This window comes from Hylaeus volcanicus, chromosome 6, assembly GCF_026283585.1.
Source record: "Hylaeus volcanicus isolate JK05 chromosome 6, UHH_iyHylVolc1.0_haploid, whole genome shotgun sequence".
Taxonomy (NCBI): Eukaryota; Metazoa; Arthropoda; class Insecta; order Hymenoptera; family Colletidae; genus Hylaeus; species Hylaeus volcanicus.
The window spans coordinates 23,035,302-23,061,631 of record NC_071981.1 but is presented as its reverse complement, the minus strand read 5'-3'; the positions used below and the strand labels follow the sequence as shown (position 1 = coordinate 23,061,631).

General features: G+C 41.5%; 4 protein-coding genes across 12 annotated transcripts in view; 2 read left to right on the top strand and 2 right to left on the bottom strand.

The window, feature by feature from the left end:
* The window catches only part of LOC128877927 (electron transfer flavoprotein beta subunit lysine methyltransferase-like), a 14,287-nt gene extending 6,269 nt beyond the window's left edge, over positions 1-8,018 (bottom strand). The window contains exons 1-2 of one of the 4 annotated variants that reach the window (XM_054125598.1): positions 7,268-8,018; positions 3,124-3,493 (exon numbers count right to left, since the gene is read on the bottom strand). In XM_054125598.1, the coding sequence (XP_053981573.1) occupies positions 3,124-3,427 (304 nt within the window). In that variant the 5' untranslated portion in view covers positions 3,428-3,493; positions 7,268-8,018. Of the gene's footprint in view, positions 1-3,123; positions 3,741-7,267 lie in introns of all 4 variants that reach the window. The other 3 variants (XM_054125597.1, XM_054125595.1, XM_054125596.1) reach the window with 3 other exon arrangements.
* LOC128877913 (uncharacterized) overlaps positions 1-17,819 on the top strand; it is a 26,781-nt gene extending 8,962 nt beyond the window's left edge. Inside the window, exons 7-22 of one of the 2 annotated variants that reach the window (XM_054125559.1) lie at positions 9,522-9,586; positions 9,722-9,887; positions 9,984-10,120; positions 10,199-10,406; positions 10,467-10,628; positions 11,207-11,488; positions 11,572-11,820; positions 11,885-12,060; positions 12,130-12,279; positions 12,353-12,635; positions 12,748-12,957; positions 13,016-13,160; positions 14,696-14,918; positions 15,469-15,598; positions 15,672-15,792; positions 16,094-17,819. In XM_054125559.1, coding sequence (XP_053981534.1) covers positions 9,522-9,586; positions 9,722-9,887; positions 9,984-10,120; positions 10,199-10,406; positions 10,467-10,628; positions 11,207-11,488; positions 11,572-11,820; positions 11,885-12,060; positions 12,130-12,279; positions 12,353-12,635; positions 12,748-12,957; positions 13,016-13,160; positions 14,696-14,918; positions 15,469-15,598; positions 15,672-15,792; positions 16,094-16,806 — 3,420 coding nt within the window. In that variant the 3' untranslated portion in view covers positions 16,807-17,819. Of the gene's footprint in view, positions 1-9,521; positions 9,587-9,721; positions 9,888-9,983; positions 10,121-10,198; positions 10,407-10,466; positions 10,629-11,206; positions 11,489-11,571; positions 11,821-11,884; positions 12,061-12,129; positions 12,280-12,352; positions 12,636-12,747; positions 12,958-13,015; positions 13,161-14,695; positions 14,919-15,468; positions 15,599-15,671; positions 15,826-16,093 lie in introns of both variants that reach the window. The other variant, XM_054125560.1, reaches the window with a different exon arrangement.
* On the top strand, positions 6,976-9,419 carry LOC128877928 (uncharacterized). The gene is made up of 2 exons (XM_054125599.1): positions 6,976-7,327; positions 8,025-9,419. Exons 1-2 carry the CDS (start codon positions 7,272-7,274, stop codon positions 8,350-8,352), a joined length of 384 nt encoding a protein of 127 aa, XP_053981574.1. The 5' UTR covers positions 6,976-7,271; the 3' UTR covers positions 8,353-9,419.
* Positions 16,846-26,330, bottom strand: LOC128877919 (nuclear receptor-binding protein homolog). 5 transcript variants are annotated; one of them, XM_054125575.1, is made up of 12 exons: positions 26,194-26,330; positions 25,274-25,761; positions 24,278-24,364; positions 23,549-23,773; positions 23,305-23,435; positions 23,119-23,213; positions 21,088-21,171; positions 20,615-20,902; positions 20,263-20,422; positions 20,010-20,196; positions 19,797-19,916; positions 18,476-19,688 (listed from the first exon to the last, which is right to left on the bottom strand). In XM_054125575.1, the coding sequence occupies exons 2-12, from the start codon at positions 25,400-25,402 to the stop codon at positions 19,386-19,388; spliced, it is 1,809 nt and encodes a 602-aa protein (XP_053981550.1). In that variant the 5' UTR covers positions 25,403-25,761; positions 26,194-26,330; the 3' UTR covers positions 18,476-19,385. The 5 variants fall into 5 exon arrangements, with proteins under 5 accessions (XP_053981553.1, XP_053981554.1, XP_053981550.1 ...); XM_054125576.1 differs by lacking the exon at positions 26,194-26,330 and adding an exon at positions 25,986-26,169; XM_054125578.1 differs by lacking the exons at positions 18,476-19,688; positions 26,194-26,330 and adding an exon at positions 16,846-17,784 and having other exon boundaries at positions 25,274-25,961.

The window sequence follows — 26,330 nt, the reverse complement described above, 5'->3', positions numbered from 1 at the left end:
TGTATCCTTACTGATCAGAATAGGAACATCCAAAATTTATCGTGCTTCAATACCTAGGGATTCCATACCTTTGACAGTGAAGTCATGGTGCAGATTTGCATTCTTTTCGTGTTTGAAAGCATCGAATTTCCTCGTGTTTTTCCTCGTTGTTTACAGTAATTTACAAGTCGAAAGCCTTTTACCGACATTGTATTACAGCATTGCTAGTATCGTATCGTTAGCGTCACTGCGTCAGAGATCGCGACGCTAGATCGTTTTGGAATGCAGCGAGCGTGGTATCCAGAAACGGGCAACCTTTCACTGACGCACGAGCAACCGGACCCTTCTCGCCGAGAAGTTCTCGCTCGCGTCTTCCTGTGAAACGGGGAAAACCACGGCTCGTATGACCCACATTCTCCACTTTCTTCGAACCGACGGTGCAATCGCTTCGGTTACCACCGAGAAGGGGAACGCCCCGATGCAGCGACTCAAACCTGTCCTGACCATCGCCAAGAAATATTCGAGCATCGAGGTATCCCGCAACCACGGTTATTTCCCTCCAACGAGATCGCAGGACTTTCGTATCGACCGTTCACAGCGAGCCAGGAAATTATTGGTACACACAGGAGTAACAGGGTTGTCGCAGGAAAATGATAAAAATAGAGATTTGATGAAATCCCTAAGGTAGATGATCAATTCACGGGAGATGTTAAAATAACGACTCTATGAGGTCATTTCCCTAAAGAAAGTAAACGATTCGATCAAATCCCTTAACTGTTTTAGTGTAAAAATCCACAAATCAACAAAAGACACCAACAAAAAGGATAGCAACAAAAGACAAAAGATGCTCCCACGCTTCGATATTTAACCAGAGGAGAAAGTAAAAGTATCATTGTTACCAACCAATACAATAAATCCAAACCTAAGCATACCCGAAAGTTACGAAAACTTTCCTGGAAGAAAGTTTCCGTCCTGGAATCGATCGTATGGGACTAGAAGAGTAGCCTACCCCCCCAGTAGGTCATCGGAACGAGATTTCGTGGATAAAGGAGTCAAGGACGGTCCCAAGGCGCCCGTTCCACGTTATGCTTTCGACGATTTGTCGAAATGACGTTAAAAGGATATTTCGTGATTCATTGTACAAAAGTTTCAATTGACGCGTCGTCGAGGCACCGAAGAATGAATTAAATTTCCCGATGACATTGTTTACTACATTCCTCTCTCGTTTGAATTTACGTTTTCCGTGTTCCGTTCGATAACGAAGCAAGAGGTAAGCACACGTGTCGTTATCCACGGTACGTGGAATTCCTTCGAATTCCAATCAATGAAGTCGATTAAGGGGTTACAGCGACGCCGCGAAGGGTATTTTCGCGAATTCTTTCCCCATAGAAACGAATTTTTCATTACGAATGGAACGTGCAACGAGTTATGGACTGGGATTTTTTATTCGACCGTTTGCTGCGACGAAATCAAAAATAACGTTGATCTTTGAAAACGTGACAGAAAAGTGTCGTCGCCGCAACGATGGCGTAACGCCACAAAAGGCAGCTTTGTGTGTGCCTGACATTCCTCACGTGCAGATCTACAAGCTACCTTCGGTTATGCTCGTCATACCGAAGTCGATTACGAGTTCCTCTTGTCATCGTTTCGCTAGAGTTACTTATAACGTCCTCAAATAATTGCTGGCGAAAACGATAAAAAGGAAGTTAATACTGTCTTCGTAACAGTGTTGTAACATCGGTCAAAGGATGTAGACCGTTTATCCTAATTATTATTCCGGAGGAATTATTTTCTGGTACAGTTTGCATCTCAGGTGGAGATACGCGATGGAGAGCGTTAAGGGATACAACACGTGAACACGTGACCGGATTAATCGGTCGTTCGGGGAATCCTGTAATCTGGGTACACAAGTTCCTCTACACCCAACGCGTGACGTCAATTCTGCTTGAAAGTTTGTTTCTTCTTACTTCGCGGCTTGGCATTCCCACCAGGACAGTTTTGTTTTATCGGGTACGAACGCGACGGGACCGGTTCTTCCCCGTTTTCCTGTTCAACTTGGTTCAACTGTCCACCCAGGGACGATTCTACCGTGATGCTACTTTGGATCTGTTGTTATTAGGAATGTTAGTGGGGTGGAACGACTGTACACACAGACCCAATGTAATTTCCGATAATTAATTAGAACTTATTATAACCTTTTGCTCGTACATATCAAGATGACAACACTTGCGAGACGAAGGACAAGTGAAGTTCGCTGAATACAAAAATTCATATACTCGTTTCAAATGTGTTCTCGACTGCGTATGCCCCGTTCATGCTAAATCCAATATTTAACTGTTGCATATACCAACAGGATCCTCCATATTAACTTTTGATGGAACTGTAATTTTCCATGTTTGAGTGCCCAAATATTTGAACATTTAGAGAATACTAATTGGATGAATACAGGTGCAGAAATTAATCCTGCGTGTCTGTTAATTCTGTATGACGAGAACGTTTGCATTTCGTGAAAGGATTTAAAAAAAGACGGGGATCTTTCGAAGTAGTTGGGCTCCAATTAGTCGAAACGCGTCGCTGTATCGAGTTATCACAGGGAAGTTCCGCGACTCTTCTATCACAAGAGACAGCGCGGTTCGTCACGCGTTTCACAATTGCGTCGCTGCACCGAGTGTCTGGCTGCGTGGCCAACAATCCCCAACGATAATCACGATTGGACCCGGTTCAAATGTGCATATAACAATATCGCTTTTCCTTCGCTCTTCGCTATAGACATTCGAAATCGCGGAAACCTCTCGCGCTTTCCAATTTATCGATTCTCTTCGATTCCTCGTAATACACAGCAATTCGTTCTGTTCCTAAAGTAAAAGTGATCGCGTTCACGAGGAGATTCTAACTACCGATGTAAACATCAATAAAAGCTTGTTTACACCGCGAATCGCCAACTTAATTTACGCGTATCGATTATCTCGAGCGTTTCTGTTTCAAAATACTTGGGAATTTCCCTGTCGTAACAAAAATTTGTTCGAACGATCGCTTCGTTCGCCGACGAATGAAGCTGAACGAAAACCGTAATTATTCCCCAAATTTTTTATTTCACTTATCTAAAGACAGCAATCTTGAGATCTAAAGACAGCTTTCACGCACCTTTATCGATATCGTTGGCGACGACCTTCCTAGCTCCCATCAGTTTCGCAGCAATGGCGACCGCTCCGCATCCTGCCCCCACGTCCAAGATCCTTCCCCCGTCTTTCCTCGACGTCGAGAAGAGTTTCTGCCCTTCGTCCAGGACGAACCTCGCCAAGGCCTGTCCACCCGGCCAATAAATGGACCAGAAGGGGTCGCTGAAGACGTTCCTCGCGGTCTCGTTCTTCTCCGAGACATCTCGAAACGGTGCGCGATACAACGCGCAATTAGGCGTCAGGAGGAACAGCTTGATCTCTGGTGTCATGTGGTCCCTGGTGATCTCTGTGCCGTTCAGGATCGCTTCCACCGTCCTGGGCTCGAGACGTAGGACCTGTTCGACGGCTGGCTCGTATAGATCGCCCGTGACGCGTTTCCACGCCTCCGTCATGACGCCACATTCCCGGTATCGGCGTAAACGCGACGCTCTCGCGAGCATGCCGCTTGGAAAAATGGTATTCCTCAGGAAGACCGGTTCCAGAAATTATTCTAAATATAGAACGTCTCGCGGATAATCGGTTGAACGATACGGGACAACGGGAATCGAATCTGCACGAGGAAAGACTTGTCTCGAAGCGTACCTGCAATTGTACCGAGAAACGTCCAAGGTGCTTTTAAAAATGAATACAACACGGCTGAAAAGTAAAGCGTCGAACGTTCGAAAATTTCACCGAATTCAATTTACAGATTAAACAACGCACTCGGGATGTATTTATATAAATTACAATCGGCAATCGTAGGCCGATAAAGATACGCGAGAAGTTGTCCTTGCCAAATGTTGAGGATTTCGCGACACAGCGATGTTCGATCGATGGATAACATGGTGCAATTCGTGGTGCGATTGTTGCAATCGAGGCGTACGGCGCCTAAAAAATCGCACGCGCCAAGACAAAGACAACGATAACGGAGTAATCTTATCGAACGAGAGGAACAGATTGGAATTCATCTTTATCTACCCTTAAGATTGTCGGTCGCGCTATCGTTCTGGGAAAGTAACTCTTTATCGTACATTTTATCGAAAAAAAAAAAAACACGAAAGTTTCTCAGGCGACTTTTTTTTCACGGCGCAGAAATTAATCGATTCGAGGATAAACGTAGGGATTATCGTGGGACGAATGGAACGAGGAGGTCTACCAGGAAACGTTGGCGGATTTGATGTATCTTCTCTAATATTCCAAGATTTGGGAAATTAAGTTATCAATTTCGCGACTGAACGAAGCGAGACTTAGCGTTAATAAGAACATATGGTTATTAATAGAGTTTGATCGATGGCATCCCAGCCGCGATAAAGGTTCATTGTTTGAAAACAAACAAACGATCCGATACGATTATGTATATATATTAGGTGTAAAAGTTGAATCCATGGCTTTATTATTTATTTATTTCGATATATACGGGCATAGCCCATCATGAAATTAATACAGTGTAGCAATTATAAACAACCACATTATTTATAACTATAAAATATAATGATTTATAAAAAGAAAAAAAAAAGAAAAACCTCTGAATAACTGCTCGCGTAAATTTATCTCGTGTAATCGCTAACAAAATTTGCCGAACATACGATGTCTCCTCAGAGGAAATATGCGAGTGAAAAGGGTTGATCGATCGATCGGAAATTAGCGTAAACTATGGAGCTACCCTACTCGTTTACGAAGAATTCTCGATTTCGAGAATTGTAAAAGCGACGAAGGGCGTATAGAACAAGCGATAAATTAAATTTACCAATAAACGAGCTCGCGACATTTTTCTAAGAAATCTGACACGTGTACGTGACATTTTAACAAGATTCCGAGGACTGCTCGGGGCATCGTCTTCGCGATGAACCGTACGGGGTTTCTCTGGTATTTTTAGACGGTCCATTACCGAGAATCGTCTTTTTCGCGCTACGATTTCGAGGCTGCGCGCCAATCTCCGATTTCTTCTTGCCTAAGGACCCCGGGGATTCCCGATTCCCATTCGCTGGTAACCGTGGCTCAAGGTGTCTGACCGATCGAGGCTCGTATTCGCGCTTCGAATTCAACCACGTCGAACGGACTCGTTAGATTTCGTTAGAAGAAGTAGAAATAACAACGTACGTGTGAACGTGGTAAATTCGGTAGCATTGGGCTGTCCAGAAAGTTCGTGGCAATTTTTAAGACAAATTCAAAGGCACATTTGAATTTTGATATATATTTATTGAATTATATAAGTACCATTTTGTTCCACGACCTTTTCACCTTTTAAGGGACGCACCCATGTTAATTGTTTTCAACCATTTCATTATAAACAGACGCGTACCACCTACCAAAAATCGGCATAGACTTTCCAGACAAACTAATACTATTCATAGGTTCCAAGAACGACTCCAAACTATCGTCTACCTTCTTCGCGTAAAAAAGGGCCAAGATGCAGCAGGGGTGGTGCCTTACTACGCATCGTTGATAATCGATAGGGCGAAACGTGTTTTGCTCGGTAAACAACAGGTTTCGTATCCATTTCACCGTACAGGGAAGCTCCTATCGTGCCAAGTTCGATCGATAGCACGTGCCCGTGTCAGATATACGGAATGTGTACCGAACTATGATGCAAACACCGATGTCTCGTCTCTTCGGTTTCATCAGCCTTGCAATTGGACAGGTTCGAGTTGCCACCCCAGGTGGAAATCTACCTGGGAATCACGATACGCTACGGGGGGGGAGAGGGATTACGGAAAGTCGATATTTCGCATCTGCTTTGGTCTCGGTACGCAGTACATCACGGCTGATACGATCCCCTCCCTTACGGTCCTTTTTTAAATCGACATACTCCATAAAGGACGACGCGTTGGTTATAATTAAATCGGTCGCGCATAACAAGAGCCGTGTCCATAACGATTCTATTTTAACTCCGACATGTTGGAAAGTTAACTCGTTGCGTAATGGAACGCTCGTTACGCGTCATGCACCGTCCAGGAAACCCTCGAATATTTTGACCGTTTTCGACGGACGCCTATAAAATTTATTTTCATTGCCGCGTCACATAATTTCAAAGTCGCTCTCTCTCTCTCTCTCTCTCTCTATTATTTTCTTAAATTCTTTCGAACGACATCCAACTACATTGTATGTACAGGGTGTCCCAGAAATGTTGGAGGTCCTTGAAAGAGGTGGTTCGGGAGGTGATTTGAAACAACTTTTTCCTTAGCGAAAATGTTGTCCGAGGCTTCGTTGAGGAGATATTAAAGGAAAACACTGACCAATCAGAGCGCGCGGATACCGTTGGAGCGGCCGTGGTAGCGAAGGCTATGTACTAAGCGGCCGCGCTTGTACGCGAACAAGCGACTCGACCTGCATCGAAGGACATTGGACGCGGCCGCTTAGCTCGTAGCCTTCGCTACCACGGCCGCGCTAACGGTATCCGCGCGCTCTGATTGGTCAATGTTTTCCGTTAATATCTCCTCAACGAAGCCTCGAACAACAATTTCGCTAAGGAAAAAGTTGTTTCACATCACTTCCGGAACCACCCTTTTCAAGGACCTCCAACATTTTTGGGACACCCTGTATTTCTCCCCTTTCCGATTCCGTTACCATGTAGAATAATACTTGGCGATAGTCTTTCTATAGTAAGGTATAGTGCGGTAAGAATTACCGCGAAGCTTGCGACCTTCGCGTTACATCGTTTCTCGGTAAAGCTTTCGCCGTCGATAAAAAGCTCCGTTCTGTGTACAGAGACTCGCTACAGTTTATCTGGAATACCCGTGGATATATAGGATGGGAGGCGGTGGTGGGGGAAGAGCCGATATAAGCGTCGCGTGCCGCCCGACAGGCTCATTCGTTGCTCGAACGCCGCCGCGGTAGGTGCGTCCGTGGTTCGCGCAATATACCATTTCGGATAGAAGCCTACTTGTAAAAATCTCTCGGTTGTTGCGCAAGCTTGCATCATAGTGATCGAGACTAACCTGTGCGACTCTCCTATCGACACGCGACAAGCCAAAACCGTTCAGTGAATCAGTGGATCGCCGACGGAACGTGAACGTTAATATTTGTGATAAACTGGCAATAAGAGCCGAGAAAATTCCCACGTTCAGTGAAGTGTGCAAAAGAGGTACGACCGGGAGCAGCTCGAAGAACAAACAGGAACAAATACTTACGGAGATGACGCGTTGCCAGAGCCTTCATCAGTCTTACGCTTCTGCCACGATGACCGACAGGTAAGAACGGTCACAATTTGGCACGCGTTTTCGCCATTCCGCGACACGTGACTTTGCTTTCGCTAGGAATTCCAACGCGTTTAAGACAGAGCCGCTATTTCGTCGAGAGCTTTTCGTGGAATCGATTCTCGATGGACGTGGTATCTCGTAGGACATTCTCACTCGTTCGAGTAATCGGATAATTGCGATAAATTAATGGCTGCTCGCGAGAGACAGGCAGAATATTTTTCGAACAAAAATGAACCGATGCTAACGCGTAAACACCGTTGACGTTTATTTCCAAATTTTCGCAAATTATTAATTAAATTTAACTCTTCACCGGCCGACTATCGATCGTCTTTTTTTACCATGACATGCAATAATTTCTTATCTATTACCGAGATAGCATAGTACACTCCAATCGTTACACGAATCGTAAATTATTACATGAATATTGGCATAAAAACAATTTTGATTCAATTGTACGTCTAAACAGTCTCAGTCGGTAAACCGTTGACACTAACGCTTGGACCGTTTCTATTTTCCGCGAAACGTGGGTAGTAAACTTGAATCGATACCACAACTCGACGTTTATCTTTTAATCGTAATCGAGATAAGAATTTCACCGATATTTGCTCGCCGTCTATCCTATCGAAATTCCGCGAAACGTGTACCGTCGTAAAAGAATTCTTGATCATTGATTTCGATTGGTTTCCAGTGGATCGATGTCGTGGCCCGAACAGAAGGAATCCAGGTGTCCCAGAGGTACGATAACCTGTGGCATGCTGCCGACGTTGCGTGCTCTGGCATCCAAGGAATGCGACAACAGTCAAGGTACCGTCTGCCTCGTGCCATTCGACACCGAAATGGACTCCGCCAGTCATCTGCAGATGATCCTACTGGAGGCATACTGTCGCGAGACCGGGATCAAGGTGTTCCGGGTGTCCAGAGAGAGGATACGGGACCATCTGTGTCCAGGAAGCGGGGATCTGTCCTGCGTGCTCATATCCAACGACGATCCATACTTTCTCGATCCGCCAGAGTGAATTACGATCGCTTCGGCTTCTTCAGGAACGAATAGATTATCGACTGGGTGCAGTCGAGCGATTATTTCGATGAGGCTCTGACTCTACGAAACGAAGGACCGTTGAACGATCGATGGAAGAGGGGAGGAAGTTTCCGATCGATTTTCTGGTCACAAGTTCGCAAATTAATGGATCGTTCAGAGAGCGCACGCGATAACGAACGATGATTAGCTCTCTCGAGATAACGGAGAAACGCTTTCCGTGTGGTGTTCGGTCGCGACCGATATATCTTACCTCGTTAATCGTTTGAGGTTGTAGATGGAGAACCTTTTGGCATCGAAGAATTGCTTCGCTTCGAGGATTCCACGTACTTACACTCGATTGTCTTTTTAGTAACCGATAAATGGAACGAATTTCTAATGTACGTTCCGTCCGTGAACTAAACAATCCCCCGTCTATGGACCCCGTCCATAGAACAACGCATACGTGAATCGATAAGAGCGATTAACTTATCGACTGTCTGCGTTGAAAGTAACGAGTTTTTAAATTTGTATTATGCCGACTACACACTTTTTGAAACCTTTACGCGATAACGTGAATGGATTTAAACTTCTGTAACTCCTGCGATATGGAGATTAATAGCGTGGCAATTTTAACTAATTGTGCTATATTCCTTTGATTGTAAACACGCTTATGGCGTGGCGCGGGGTTGGATCAGCCCGATCGGTTGGCAATGTGTTTAGATAAACACCGTTTAAGGATGTATAATTTATAAACTGAAACACACAATTGAGAAACTACGCGAAAAGGTCGCGTACAGTCATCGGGTTCGTCACTTTTTTTTAAGGAAACAGGCGACACGAACGGAATGCTTTCAAAGAGAAACCCAACCGTATCGTCGTTACAAGTACCTATGCGCGTATGTGTAATGTACAGGTACGAAACGTATGGGAAACAATTACAATGCAGTCATTGAACTTTGAAAGGCGCGGAGAACCAATTGTTTTGTAATTGTTGAATGTAAAAGAAATATTTGATATTGTTGTATCTCGATGATTATTTTATAAAAATATATACACGTGTTAAAAAAGACGATTTTTTTTATTGTATATCCCCTGTTCCCTTCCATCAACGTCCCGAGTCCCGAAACATTTTCCTCCGTCCTCTCAATTATTCTAATCTCGTTGCAGCTGGCAAAGTACTTGAAGAATTCTAATATCTCGTCCGTGGAGGATTTGGGAATCCTGAAAGTGAAGTGAGTAGGTACATTAAACGATAATGGCCTCGGTTACGCTTAACGTAGAAGAATAAAATACGAGTTCTAAGACGTCGACATAAACAAAGGAACAAAAACGCTCGTCGTTATTCGCTCGCTCGCTCGATTACATAGGTCCCCGTCACGCTCGGAGATCACTTTCCACTTCCTGGGGAATTCCGAGGACGGAGATAAGATTCGGGAGTCCCTCAACAAGCTGGTGCAGCATCGACGACTAAACGAGATCTCCCTCGAGTCGACCCACTTTACGTTTCAACAGAAACCAGCACTCAAATTACAGGTACACGCTTTCGTCGTGTTCTTTCTCCTTAATCGAGGACTCATCTTCTCCCTGCTATATATCTCGTTTCCTCGCTAACGCTTGTCACTCCTTCAGAACCTGGTCCTCCTGAACGTGAACAAAGTTCATCTAGGCGATCGGTTAATGGTGGGCTGCCAAATACATGGAAGCGACAGCATAAATTTCACCTGGTACAAGGACAACGTTCCGGTGAACATAAGCAAATCTATCAGGTAAGCAAAGAGTAAGAGTTAAAGAGTCATCGTAGAGTTGTCATAGTTACTGATCAGCATACGATTTCCATCGTTTAGAGAGATCTCGTACAGACACTTCCCTAACGACGCCGCCACGGACCTATACATGTCTCTTTTGGTAATCGAAAGGGCGACCTTGCTCGACGCGGGTCAATACACTTGCCAAGTAGTCTATTGGGGCGTACAGCAATGTAAAAGTATTTACGTCGACGTGAGGGACGAGCCGAACGTGAAAGTGATGCCGATGAGCGCTACCATTGAGAAGGTAAACATTTGATACGCGATATTTTTACCAACCGCTCCTCTAAGTTTTTCCTTCTTTTAGGGAGGCGATATACAGTTGACCTGCACGACACCTAACATGCCCGATATAGGAATAGGGTTTGGCTGGACGAAGAACGGAGCTTTGCTGAAGCTGGAACCTGGCAGTGAAGTGTGGGAGGATCTTTACCCTGCTGGGAGTATATTAAAGATTACAAACGCGCAGGTAATTACACGTTGATCGCAAGAGATTGTATTAGGTTGTCCCGAAAGTTTCTTCCGTGACTTGCACTCAATTATTTTGTGTGCCAGTGTTTATATAAATAGACAACCTAATTTCTTGGATGTTAACGTTGTAACAGTAATGAAGCAAAATGAATTGTATGCAATTGTATAATGTAACATTGGACATAAAATATTGTGTATGTATTACTTATTAATAAAATGGAAGAAACTTCTGAGACAACCTAATAATATATACTCTGATATAATAATACATATTATAATATTATATTTGTAATATGTATTATAATATGTAGATGTATATTATGTATATATAGATATGAGATTACAATATGTATATTTATATTTCTGTATAACGTAACTGAATCATATTATAATATTATAATATGTATTATAATATGTAGATGTATATTATGTATATATAGATATGAGATTATAATATGTATATTTATATTTCTGTATAACGTAACTGAATCTCATCAGAATCCCTGATCGAGAAGCAAACTACTTGACGTTGAATGACCGTCAAGTCGTCCGTCATTGTCGTGTCTGTGATTCCAGAAATCCGCGATCTACACGTGCAACGTGGCGTACAACTCCATGTCCGTGCGCGTGGAAATCGTGAATCGAAACATGATACCGATTTGCGTTAAAGGCGAATCGTGGGGTTTGTATTGGCCAGACACTGCGCCCGGGTCCGAGGCTTTGTTGGAGTGTCCTAAATACTTCGTAGGCAACAAGGTATCCAGACTGTGCTCGATGAAAGACGCGACTACCCCGGAATGGCAGACACCTGACTTCTCTTCGTGCTTTTACGAGCCCCTGACTTCGCCTTACAATAAGGTGTTTATCGAAGACCATTGAACGTCTAGACTCGTCTAGACTCGTTTAATTGTTATTTACCACGTCTGTTTCTCCTATTTCAGTTTAAAAGCTTGACACTGGGCTATCAGAACACAACCGGCTCTCAGACGATCTTTTCTTTTTGGGAGATCCTACGATCACGCGGGCTTCCTCTTTATCCTGGCGAAGGTGATCACATTCTAAATATATTGGCGATGATCGAACGTTATCAGCAAAAAGTCGACATACCCGACCTGCACGCTTCGATGGAGCCTCTGATACGCATTATCAATCGAATACTGACCGACGAAAAGTCGATATTGAGTCAACAGGTAAGACCGGCAAAGCCCCGATAAATTCTCAGACAAGAATGAATCATCTATTTATATTCTCCAGGTGTTGGTGGTGCTACTTCAAATTACGCAACGGAGCTTAACGCACTGGTCGAAGATAACGACACAGCCTTACAAGCATCTGTCTTTGTCTTCGCTGGTAGTGGACGTCCAGGAACTGCAACAGCATAACGGCGACAGCATCACGCATTCCCTTCAAATACCTGTAGAAGATTCCATGTAATTATCGCGATAAAAGACTCGACGGTTATAATAACGGATTACATTTTGACCAACGCTGGTTCGTAGGTATCCAAGCTGGTACGAGGACAAAGTGACCATACGATTGTGGAAGAAACGACACCACGGAGGGAAGTCGAACAGCACCCTCAACGGGATCGTGATCGTCTACAAGAACATCTCCAGCTTCTTTCCAAGAGCCTGTGTCAAGGAACTCGAGTGAGTGATGCGAATACCCGAACACTCGTCGCTTCTGTCCCAGTTCTCTCACGCAACTGCTTTGGTTTTATAGCGATGGCACGGACCTCGAGTTCCGCATCAATTCACGCGTCATCACGGTAGCAGTGCCTGCCTTCAATCTCGACAAACACAATAAAATATGGGTAGACCTGCACGTGAAACACGTGCAGAATCAATCCAGCTCCTGGAAGGTGTCCTGTGGCTTCATGGGCAACGCAGGCGCTTGGGACTTGAACAGCTGCATCACCAATATATTACCAGGGGACGCCGCGACTCATTGTTTGTGCCCCAATACTGGGACCTTCGCTGTTTTCCTAACGGCCCGCGCACTCAGAGTAAGCTCGGGCAAAATATTTAGGCTAAGACCGCAAATCGGATACGCGAGCGTGTAATGTCACATTTATCATATTCACGTTTATCATACTCGTTCTACTGTACGTTCTTCAGGTAATACTGGCAAAAAAAGAACAAACTACGTTCATCGTCGTATTTGGATGCGGTAGCTGCTTGATGCAGTGCCTCCTGTCCTCTTTGGTCCTTGGAACCTTCTGGTGGAAGAATCGAAGCTGGCTGAACTTCCTGAAGCTTCAATGTTGCGCTGCTATGGTAGGGGCAATGGCTGTCTTCATCTACGCCGTGCACAGCAATCTACCCGAGGTAATTGAAACGCTGCGTAAAAGTTTACTGAAACGTTGCAACGGTCGTTCCGTTTCAGAGTTCGTACGCGATCGTGGCGGTAGCCTTGGAGGCGTTCCTCCTCGTTGGTTTGTCCGCGCCGATATCGGAAGCATTGATTATCTACGCTGGCCTGACACAAGTCCGACCGAACTTCCAGCCTACTGTCATTGCAGTCATTACTGGTGTGTATCGGGACTGTCGACTACTTTTCCAATTTTCTTCCATTCAATCGGATGAAAATACAAATAATATGTTTTTGTTCGGACTGATTTCCGGGATCACTTGACGGATTTTGATACGGTTTTCACTCTTTTATAGAGCTTATCTTGAGAAAGGGATCCGACCAGCATCAATTTTAGCGAAGTAATTGACGAAAAGACAGCTGTGCGAATAAAAAGAAATTCAAATTTGCCGCGGAAAATAGGTGTCGCCGCCTAGCGGTGAACAACCGAACTAATTTCGGAGTATGGTCAGCGCCTCTATCGGGAGAACGCTCAAGTTTGTCCTCGAATAGTTTCCCTGTCAATGATAGATGAAGCCATGTTTTTTTTTTTTTTTTTTTTTTTTTTATTAAAAAATTAAGAGTACAGAGTTAAAAAATGATCCTCATTCATATTTTAATATTACAATAGTTGTTCACCTATTTGTTTTTGGATATATAAAAGAAAACTGAGGAATACCTGCATTGCCATCTAGCAGTGAACAATCAAAACTAATCGGTGACAAACTTGGGCATTCCTCCGGTAGAGGGCAACAGAGGTATTTGTAGTTTTTTTTTTTATATATTTAAAAACAAATAGGTGGACGATCATTGCAATATGAAAATATGAATGAGAATCATTTTTTAACCCTGTACTCTTAATTTTTTAATTAAAAAAAAACAAATGGCTCCATCTACCATTGACAGGGGAACTATTCGAGGACAAACTTGAGCGTTCTCCCGATAGAGGTGCTGACCATACTCCGAAATTAGTTCGGTTATTCACCGCTAGGCGGCGACACCTATTTCCCGCGGCAAATTTGAATTTCTTTTTATTCGCACAGCTGTTTTTTCGTCGATTACTTCGCTAAAATGAGCGCTGGTCGGGTCCCTTTCTCAAGATAAACTCTATAAAAGAGAGAAAACCGCATCAAAATTCATCAAGTGGTCCCGGAGATTAGTCCGAACAAAAACAGACGCCTACCAGGGACTTTATTTTATACTATGTAGAGATTACTCGCATAGTCTCTGATTTATACAGGATGTTAACAAATGTGTGAGACATTTTTTCAGGATCAAGTCTACATACCTGTACGAATCGAAAAGTTCTTTACCATTTTGCAATCCGAGGTTTCGTTGTTGAGGTATAAGTGATTGAAATTTACAGTTGTAACTTCCGACGCGGTCGCACATGGACGGCACTCACACACGAGAAAGACGCACCGATATACACTCACTAGCGTCATTCCGCCGACCAGCTGATTCGCAGTTGACTGTGAGTGTGCGTCGGTGCGTCTTTCTCGCGTGTGAGTGCCGTCCATGTGCGATCGCGACTGTAAATTTCAACCGCTTATATCTCAACAACAAAGCCTCAGATTGCAAAATTGTAAAGGACTTTTCGACTCGTACTGGTATAAAGACTTGATCCTGAAAAAATATCCCGCATTTTTATTAACACCCTGTATGTTTTGAAAGAAGAGTAAAGTTTTTCGTTAAACATATTTTCGTCTCGTTCAGGAGTCCCTATCTTGGCCGTACTGACCACGGAACTCACCCACAAGAGCACCGGGTGGAGACACGAATCATGGTGGCTGATTCTCGGAAGTGGAGTCTATAACATATTCGTGACTTGCGCTACCATGATGTTTCTTGTGTTCGCGTTGCTGTACTTTGGAATTCTACACAAAGCTCACGCTCTAGTCGAAGAGAACGTTATGAAAAAAGAGGTGATAGACGCAAGGTACAGCTCACGTCGAAGACAGGCTCATATTTCGTAGCCTCCTAAGTGTATGCGTCGGTCAAATATTCGTTTCTACTTATACAGGGTGTTCCAAAAAATGTTGTAACACCTTGAAATGGGTGGTTCGGAAGGTGATTTGAAACAACTTTTTCCGTAGCGAAAATATTGTCCGAGGCTTCGTTGAGGAGATATTAACAGAAAACCCGGACCAATCAGAGCGCACGGATACCGTTGAAGCGGGTCGTGGTAGCGAAGGCTACACCGGTAAGCGGCCACGCTCGTACGCGAACAAGTGACTCGACGTGCATCGAAGGACATTGACGCAGCAGCTTAGCATGTAGCCTTCGCTACCGCGGCCGCTCCAACGGTATACGCGCGCTCTGATTGGTCAGGGTTTTCTCTTAATATCTCCTTAACAAAGCCCCATCCGACATTTTTGTAAAGGAAAAAGTTGTGTCAAATCACCTCCCGAACCACCTATTCCAAGGTGTTACAACATTTTTCGGACACCCTGTATAATGTAATAAATAAGGAGCTTTCTTCTGTTCAGACTACGAATGTTACATCGTGCTGCCATTGTTATATGCGGCGTCGTCGCGATGGAAGCTTCCTCCATCTTCTACATAAACTCCACCTCTATTATCTTTCACTATGTGTTTGCTTCTCTCTCCTCTGTCTTGGTAAGCATGCACCTATTGCTACCGCCAATGAACGATAATTCTACATCTTTATCGATGGTCTTTGTAAATACAGGGATTCGTTATAATAATGGTCTACATTGTGAACAGCGACTTGGCAATCCTAGATCTGATCCTAAGGAAACTGAAGTGGAAACACGACACGGAAGAAGAGATAACGTCCGAACCAATCAAAGGTATCTCATAAAGGAAAGCTACAAAGTCGAATAGTACGTTGCGAATCACAACTGAATCTTTACAATCGATGTCACTCGAGACTTCTGGGTATAGCCAGTGCCCTTTTGAAACTCCAGTTAGTTTTTGAATAATGGCTGTTAGTGTTTGAATAAAGCTTTTAGCAAACATGTCGACACGCTTCGAAAAGAATACGACTTACGGTCGGAATACTCGAGCGCACCCGATTGCAAACATTCAGGTCGTGAAAACTTGAAAGAAATAGTTGGAACGAAAAGACAATTCATCTCGCTATATGCCCAGTGTGCTCGAAGAACGGCGCAGAAGTGGAGAACGACGCTGCACCTCCTCCGTCCTCGCTGAGCATCGGGGACTCTTATCTGGAAGCTCGAGGAATCGCAGCCGGTAGTATAGACATGCGCGAATTCGTCAACGAGTCGTCGTCCTCGTATTCGAAGCCCTCCGTCCCAGTCGTCGGCAGATTCTTGCCAGAGATACGTGTCGATCACTCCGACGATATAAACCTCGAAAATTACAGCACCAGCCCGCGAAAGTACCAAGACGCCATCCCGTTCGATGCCGTGTTCCCAACGCGAGCATCCCACTGTCCGACCGAATCTTACAGCAGCTCCGAGTGCTGCACTTTTCGCGAGTTTGGCAAATATCGGGAGCCGCCAGGACCGCAGGTCTTCGTGCCACACAATCCCACGGTTGAAACCGCGGCGAAGGTTTTGTGCAGCGCGGACGTGGAGTCGCGCTTGACTGGAATGCCGGATGTGACCTTGGCCGTGAAGAGCGACGTCGAGCTGTTGTCCACGACGGAACTGATAAGGGAACACGTGAACGTCATCCCCGACATAGCCAACACCACCGAACGGAAGCAACCAGATGGAGAGGAGAAAGCGCCCGAGATCATCATTACGAATTGCGAGGCTACCACGAGTGGCATGCTCGATCGTATCTCTCACGACCTTGACTATTTGCTGAACCGGAAGCACTCTATGGACGGTACTTGAGTACCACCGAATGTACCGTTTGTAACGTACGATGATTCGATTGAGTAACGTGATCCTTGGAACGAGTACGAAATACAGTAAGTCGCAAAATCATCGACGCACGTACGATACAAGTAAAGGGGATATGAAAGATAAAAACAGTAGTACAAGATTTTCCTATGCTTCTTATTTAATTGAATTTTTTTTTTCCACTAATTGACATGTTCTAGATATTACCGTAGATATTACATTTCTTAAATAAAAAGAGTAGAAAAATCTTTTATTATTTTTATCTTTCGTATCACTGTTATTCCGTGTGTGCGCGCCGTTAATGTTGCGAATGATTGTATTTTGATGATTGATTTCCAAAGGGGGTAGTCTGGTAAGTTTTGACTTCTGTTAACGATTCTGTAAGATTTCTTTATTTAACCCTTTCCACTCAGATATCTTCTACAAGGGGATAAATCTAGCTAATTTTTAGTAAATACGCAGAAAATATACATCGTCGTACTACATATAAAAAATTATGTGTATAATAACTTTTTCTTCGATGTTACTATTCCTTCTTGTGTACACAAATTATTTGACCACCTGCAATATTTAGTCGAAAGTAGCAGACTACCCCCAGAGTTCTCTGTGTAAACACAGGGTATTCGTATCGTCGCGTGCATTAGAAGAAATAAACAAACGTCAGTACTTTTTAAAAAATGTTATTATTATCGTCATCGTTTATAATGTTCAACGTTATATTTTATCACGTAACGAAGACCTAGCATCGTAAGAGTGTTACATTACGCTTGCGGTGTGTTAAGCTATACAACTTGAATGATGTACAATTTCTCTTTGTTTACAAATACGTATACACTCTCTCGTCGATCACATCAATTGTTCTAAAACATCGATTATAAGAAGACCCTTTGTAAGGACGTAAGGAGTTTTTCATTACGCTCCATCCGTAAAAGTGTTTTGTATCGAGGACACCACGTATTTCTCCTTCTGCTATAAAGTCACACAAATAAATTTTTTATAGAATACGCCGTTTTTTTTTCGTTTAGACTCGTATTACACCCTACTTCCATACAAGTTGACACACGAAGCGCGCAGGAGCAGAAATCGAAACCGATCAGGAAGACAGGAGCAATAGTTTCAATGAACAAAAACAAATTTCAGGCAGTGGAATTTCCGAGTTATAGTATTTATTTATCACTGTCATCGTACAGCCCTTTCATAATATCCACGATTCAGTCGTCGCACTTTTTTTTCACGATTTATAATTTGAATTATAAAGCTATACATTCAATTTAGTTTGATAATCTACTTACATACTTAAGATCGAAGTTTATGTTGTTGGTAATAGTTTTTACCGCTAGTATGGTTAGTCGTTTGCTTAGTGAAATGCGTCACTGAAATTTATTTTACCGAGGTATGAAATTGGAGCAGTATTTCTTGGCCAAGCACGTGTTATAAATGCAAAAGACATAATAAGGTCGGTGTTAGTTTGTTAGCACTCGAATATACCTATATGACTAGTTTTCTGTGTCAACAGATTTTCTTAAAAATATAAATTATTTACAAGGATTTCAGCTAATTTTATCGAGATTTAATCTTGGTTTAATCACATCAATAATACCGAAGTATAGGAGGGCCGTGGCTGCAACTGATCACTACTTTATAAAACAAAAGAAACGAAACCTGGTCTCTTCTTTTATTTCAATCACGTGAACAAAAAACATACGGTAATTCGAATAATGATTCAGAATGAATTACAACATATTGAGTATTCAAGCAGAAATAAGTGCGGGTTTTTATATAGTCTGTCTTTCTCGTATTCATTTGTTTTCACATTGCTGTACGATCAAACTAATTCTGTACCTTAAAAATTAAATCGTTCCTTCCTCTTCTTGATCTTTCATTTAATCTGTCAATTTGTATATACAAAATAAATTTCTATGATACATTTCGTCACTTTGCGACAGAAGGTAATTTATTTCGATTATTGCTTCAAATAATTTATCCAAGATTTCGCGAAAACTTAAACATTCACTAGTAAAATGCCCTTTTTTTTATCTCAGCCTAATAACGGGTGGCAACGATCAAACGTGATTCGTAATAACTAGACGTAGTTTCCATGCTTCTTGCGTATTGGTAATCGACATTCTCGTTAGGTTGTACAGGTCAACTAAAATCGTAGAGCACGTCCTTTACTTTCGAGTTAAAATTACCTAATGTAAACCCTAGCTTCTGAAACTACCTTACGATTTAATAATAATAATAATAATAATATAATAATAATAATAATAATAATAATAATTAACAGTTGATCATCGAATACATGGAATTTGACGTCGATACGTCAAACGGTTTGTAAACAAAATATTATGATCTCGATAAAAAAAAAAATCAATATTCGATTATACTGCGTCAGCGTTTAACCTAGTGGTTTAGCCACGGCGCCCTTCTTATTTCATTTTTTTTTGTTTTTTAAATTATTTAATTCCATTCTTCCTTCCTGTTTACTTAAATATAAAAATACATAGCCAGTCTATACATAGAGCGTGCAAAGTGGCACAGTGAACTGAGTTACCAGATATCCTGGATGGTTAACTACCGCTTTCAGTATTCGTCGGTGGTTCAGCTTCGTCGTGACTTTTGCTCGTGTTACTCGACACGGGTAGACCTGAGGTTTTTGGCAGCGGGTTAGTTACACTATCACTATTGGATGTTGTCGCGTTATACATAGAATTATCAAAGTGTTGCAAGCATGGAAATTCTGGACCAGGCAGCAGTAAAGTAGTTTGGGTGGGAAGATTAGTTAATGATACCATTCCTGGTGTCACCAATTGCTTGTTAAAGCAACTCCTTAATGCCTCTTCGATTAAATTTCCTATCTTATCACGATCGTTCTACAAAAAATTGTAGCTCCCTTAAAAATGTTGCTCGTGAACAAAGGCAGCACGCGTTTATGTATCGTGCACCGATTTCTAACGGATATAATCAATGAGAATAATTACCTCGTTAATGAACCCAAAATGTACAAGTTCCTGCGCGAGAAGCATTGAAGTGTCTATTTGGCTCACAGGACACGTCAATTGCCTGTTCATTTTATCGTCCATTCGTAACAATATTGTCATCTATAAAATATATATCAAACGTAAGGAGACGAGAACGATTTCGATGGTGTTCTTACGGTTAAACTTTTTTAGCATGTGCTCTGCATCACTCACAAGTAATTCACAACTTTCTTCTCTAGGCTTTACGTTACACATCATATTAACTACTCTTCGAGACTCCACGTCCACCGGCTCGGGCGTGACCGACTTCACCGACTCGGTCACCTCGGGCGATATCGCCCTGGGTCGAGCAGGTGGTGGTAGTTTCGCCATAAATGCTGTCAGGGGGTATATACCGTATCTGTCGACAGAAAATATTATCGGTATCATTAACGAACCAGAATCATTATCGTTTGTTTCTACTCACTTTACATCCTCGACAAACTTTTCTAACTTCTCTGTAACAGGGATCTCGCTTAAACGAATCTGTTGCGTCGGTCGACCTTGATACTTTATTTCGGCTACCACCGTGTCAGGCCCGTATAGCCTTTGCAATACCTCGTCCGTTATTGTTTCTGAAATATTCGCTGCGAAAGCAAAGAAATTATTAGCACACTTACGAAGGACCTTTTCTTAACCCGTTATTATTACCGTGACAATCGCCAAGTTATCTAGTATTGTTGAAAAAAAGTATAGAACTGCCGTATCTGGCAAATGGAATACATTGTGTCGCGAAATAGCGAAAGAAGATAAGATAAGAGAAGCATTGTTTAACTTACTGGCTGAATTAACCAATGCATGAGCTGCGAGCAGCTTCAACGAATGAACTTCGAATAAAACAGGATGAAAAAGGAGCTCCCTTGCGCTAGGTCTACTAAGTGGATCTACGTGAAGACATTTCCGAATAAAATCTTTTTGTTGGGCATCGTCCAAAGACTCTATCGTCTTTTTAACGTTCTCTTCGGTCACGATCGTGCCGCTATCCCCGTTTCCTTGAATTTCTAGCGCTGCCATTTCCAGAGCGCACATTCCGAACGAATAAATATCAATGGCTGGGGTTACAGAATCTAAAAAAAAAAAAGAGAGACAAGTATATCTCGGTAAATTACGATAAAGTTAAACGAGGAATACTAATTATTCCTTTTTAATAAATAGAGTACAACTGACGTTTTAATTTCGAACACTTTCATGCAAAGCAATATAACAATTTCATACGTCAAAATAAACTGACACTTTATAACGATTCGCTTACTTCCGTATTCGGGTGCTACAAAGTGCATATTCTTCATGTTCGCTCTACAAGTTTTAACATGATGGTGAATTGCATCGGGAGCCACTGTAATTAGGAAAGAAACGAACATTATTACGTTTACGAGCTGTTGCTCCACGTGTATGCGTACACAAAAGTGATATATGAAAGTATTCGACAAGCAATGCGTTATAAAACTTTCTGTACGAGGTAGCAGGAATTCTGTGAATTGTACATTATACTACCTAATAGAGAAATGTAAGAAAAAAATGGTTACCAGCGATTCAATGTCCTTCCGTTCGAATACCCGCCACCTCTGCCGTAATAAGTAAATTAATAAACCTCTAGAAAAATTGCGTTGTAACTGAAAATTTATCCTAAGAGTAACTTGAGCCCTCGTACGGTTAATTATTTTTACACATACATATATAGATACGAAAGTGCCTCTGGACAGGGATAAAACAATTAAAAAAAAATATATTACACGAAATACAAATAATTGTTTTACTAAGATAACTTACATATTTATGCTGGACCGTGTTCACATTTCAAAGAGGCACTTTCATGGAGCATAGTGAAATTTTTAGCGAGGAGAACGCAATTCAAGGAGTTCTTTTTATTGGAAATCAAGGGTACAAAAACAAAGATTATAATACGACGAAAATGCGTTAAAAGGGCCAAGAGACATGTAGACGCTTAGCCCTTTCTCTAGAAATCGTAATCCATTAATTTCGAGGAATGGATAGTGCAATGTAATGGCACCAATGGTATTAAACCGATTATTAAGCGATATTATTACCGATAATTAAGATGTGGGTAGATATATATATGTACATATACATACATAAATGGGAGTGTTTACCTCATTACGACTAAATTACTTAGTTGGCAATAGTCGTCGATTATCTGCCAAATGTATATTCCTCAAATTCATCATCTTTTCACAATTTACACCAACCCGAAGAACGTCGATGTCGCTTGATTTATCCTCTGGATAGACGAAAGTACGATTGTACTTCCCCTCTCTTCGAAGACTTTGCTGTGTTTTTTTCATTATCTAGATTAGCCTATCTGCTACAATTAAAAACGAGGACTCAAGTTACTCCTAATATGTAGAAGCAGTTTACACACAATCTTTCTAACAGATTTGTGTTACTAATGGACACGTATGAAAGAAAACTGTAGAGCAAATGTAATCGCAGTAATAATGATCGTATGAACAGTAATGAACCAATTGATTCAATTAACAGGGAGTTCTACGAGCACACTGAATTTCCAGTAGAGCTATCAGGGATATCCAGTAGAAATGGTATTCGTTTATCATCTCATCGATTTCATTGTAAGACACGATTAACATTATCTCGCATAGAAAAAAATACGCTATAGGATGGAATAAAACTTTCTTTGTAAGATATTATATAACCGAATCACACCTTCTTTCACGCATCATAATCTTTGATAATAGAGCATTCTTATCAAAGTATTGCTTATCCATCGAGTTTGATATTATACAATACACGTTACATTATCTGCCAGACAGAGATTAATTTTGTAATTGTATAAAAGTTATTTATTACTGTTGATTGGCTTATCGTAACAAGGGCCGAAGAGGCAATCACAGTAATAGCAATATACGTACTTTGCTTATACCCCGTGTAAGAACAAAATAAATATCAGTTAGGTCACAGTTGTTATTTCAACTTCACTGGTTGGTTGATTAATAATCCTATATTGTGATTATTTTTTTTACTTTTCTTCCGTGAAAATTATGAGAAACAAAACTATTAGCCTCTCATAGTCCTGTGAATAAAAAAAAGGGAAGCGCCTTGCAAACTCCTATTCTAATGTATGCTAAATAATATCATTTAGGGATAAATTGCTCTCTTTGATACCTATGAACAGCTATCTATCGATACTTATTAACAGAGCGTTTTAGTATATAAAGTACACGTACATAAAGATTGTACTCTGTTAGATATCGAATATCCTCCGCAGAATGAAAATTAGTTTATGTTTTGTCACAAAAGTACTTACCCGAGCCAATTTTTACAAGTCCATTATGTTGTATAAATATAGTGTCACAAGTGAGATTTCCATGAATAATAGGAGGTGAACAGGAATGCAAATAACTGAAATATATTTAAATACGTTAATGCACACATCGTATAATTTGAAGGTATGAAACCACTATAATTCAATTAATACTAAAAACCATCTTACCTTAGCGCGGATAATATTTGGGTACACCAACGTTTCCATGCTTGCAAAGGTAATTTTTTCACATTACGCTTTGTTCGTTTTAGGAACTGTTTCAATGACCCAGAGGACATGTACTCAGTTATAAATATAACCTGATGAAAGATATAAAAACCATTATAAGTAACATAAGTAATATTCGAGAGAGAGAGAAAGAGAGAGAGAGAGAGAGTCTAAAACTGAAAGCATAATCTGTTTGATGACTCACTCGAGGTTTATCATTGTGAGTATCCGTCCAATACCTATGAAATTTTACAATATTGGGGTGTTCTAATTGTGTAAGATTCTCAAATACAAGTTGTATTTTTTCTTCTTGCGCTTTGAAGTTTTTCCTTTCTGAAAATTGCACCTCATTCCAAACAACTTCAACTCCTTCTTCTGTATCCATCGCCAAGTAGGCGCAATCGATTCCTGGTACATCGCGTTGTTCCACCTAAACGGCAAATATCATATGTAAAAATGTTTTACTCTGTTAGCACATAGGTAACAAATCATTTAAATAATTCACATCGCCAACAAAAGACTCAAATAGTTAGTTTGTTTGTAACTATAATTTACAAGCATAATATATACATTAACGTTTATTTACAATGTACAAAAGCTATACAAAACAATCTATTAATACATTTTAGAAATCTATTTATGGCGTAACAGAATATATTACTGCAATCATTCCATTTTAAAGTTACTCGAAGCACAACTCAAACAATTTCATGCCTATTTGCCATTACATCAATGTGACCTTGAAAGGAATTTAAGGAGGGGAAATAATTCGGAGTAGGTATTATCATTACGTGTACTTGTGGCAATGTACTACGCTCAAATGACAAATACAATATACCCCTCTAAATTTATATATCTTCCGATTAAACGTTTTAACATGGAACAAGATGCACAAAATAGAAGAGATAGCCTATTTTTCTTTAAATAGACATACCTCCATTTCAGTGACTTCGTTTTCACTGCCTCTGGCTGCTCCAAAGGTAGAGCCTTCGGCTAACGTGGACTTGGAACCTACATATACCTAACATAAAATAATAGTTATTGAACAACAAGTACACAAACGTTTTTTTTTCTTTTTACTTTAACTTTGGTGCTACTAGTCTTGCACATTGTTCACAACACAAATGTTAATGCTCTAACTCTAAAATAAACGAGTATTTAATATATAAAAATTTACATCAAGCATTGTAGACTAAACATTAGTCCACCTTGTATTTCTAACGATATTATACGTTTTGCAACTACAAGGGACATGTTAGAACAAAACAGTCTTGTGTTAATGTAAGTACCCGATGATCCAACTATGCCAATTTATTTTTAGGATGAAATATGAAAGAGATCGCCGCTGGTTGAAGCTTAGTGCCAAGAAGTTGTTGGAGATCAATCTACAGATACTGCATATTCAAAAGAGCTTAATGTTTACATGAAAATTTGATTTAACAGTTAAATATGTTAATGAACAGAAATAGATCTTGTCATTGTATTTATCCATTTTAAATAATTGAAACCAAATTAGGACGAATGCTATCTCAGATTTCTTCCTCCAACTTTCGATACCAATGAATGTTACAATAAAATTCCATTTTCTCAAACATAAAAATGGTGATTATAAAAAACCATATTCATCCTGACACCAACATTTAAGCCTTTATTCTCTGCGGGACAGACTGTAAACACACGCATTCAGATGTCTACCAAAGTATTTGTCGCAGAGAGAAAAAATATCTGCATCGTTGTCCCTTTTGCAAGAGCAACCCGACAGTGGTTGCGACGTATACAGAGTATGTATACGTCTACCAACTCAGGAGCTGTACAAACCGTGACGTATGAAGTTGAAACGAGTAGACAGATGAGAGATATAAACAAATATCGTAAGCGCGTTAAAAAAAAAAAAAAAAAACAACAAAGTAAAAAGAAGAAACATGTGTACCTCTTCCCGGCGTTTGAGCCACCGCCCGCAGGGGCTCTCCTCCAGGATTTCACTCTCATCCTCGGAATCTTCACCACTTTCCCGCGGTGACTTGTGCTCTGGGTCCGTGCTGGAGCGACTCCCGGGCATCACACACGCGATTAGTTGAAGGAGCAGCACCGAACAGAGCGTAACGCGGCCAAACTCATTGGTGGTAATTCTTCGATGGAGTTCTTTCCTCAATATTGCATATTCCGTCGACGAATAGACGCACGCAAACTTCGTCAACGACGAACAGTAACAACCAGCCGACGTAGGAGTCGAGTGCGATCTGGCAACCAGCAGCAGCAGCACTCACAGTGACACATGCAGCGACAACCCGAGTCGCGAGAAACCCGAGCTGCGATATTTCTGATCTTACGCGGTCACGCGCACGGATCCACGCTTTTCGGTTTCCCTCAGGGCTTGGCCGGTGTACCGGACATCGCGCGAGTTACTCGTTGGTCACACTGTCAAAATAAAAACCACTGTTATGAGCGAAATAGGTTCGATGTGACACACACTTTGGTATTCATTTTCGCTCTGTCTTCGGTCACGTTCGCCCAGTATGGCGATCACCGTGCACCGCACCCTTTTCGGACCGAACGAAATGCCACCTGTCGACGACACGCGAAACTACGTCAAGCTTAACGGAAAAACGAGACGCATACGTCCCTGATGGCTGTCAACATACCTAACGACGCGCACGTTTTCTTGTGTCACGATGTAGTTCATGCCCTACGATTTGCGTAGATTTTCTAGATATTTAAAATTTCCTTAACGAACAAAACGTTGGTACTCTCCATAAAATTATTATTTTGACTAATTCTCGTTTAATATTTACATCAATCTTTCTCCTTTACTCATTTACCAAAAAACTATTTCGTAAACAGGCGGGGTACCTTACGACACCAATCTTCACTCGATCAAGGTACTTCACTGGTGTCATTTTCGACGCACATGCTCAAAAAATGCGAATTATCTCTATCTGGCACCACTGCTACATACGCAATATGAACTACCAGAAACGGGTTAGAAT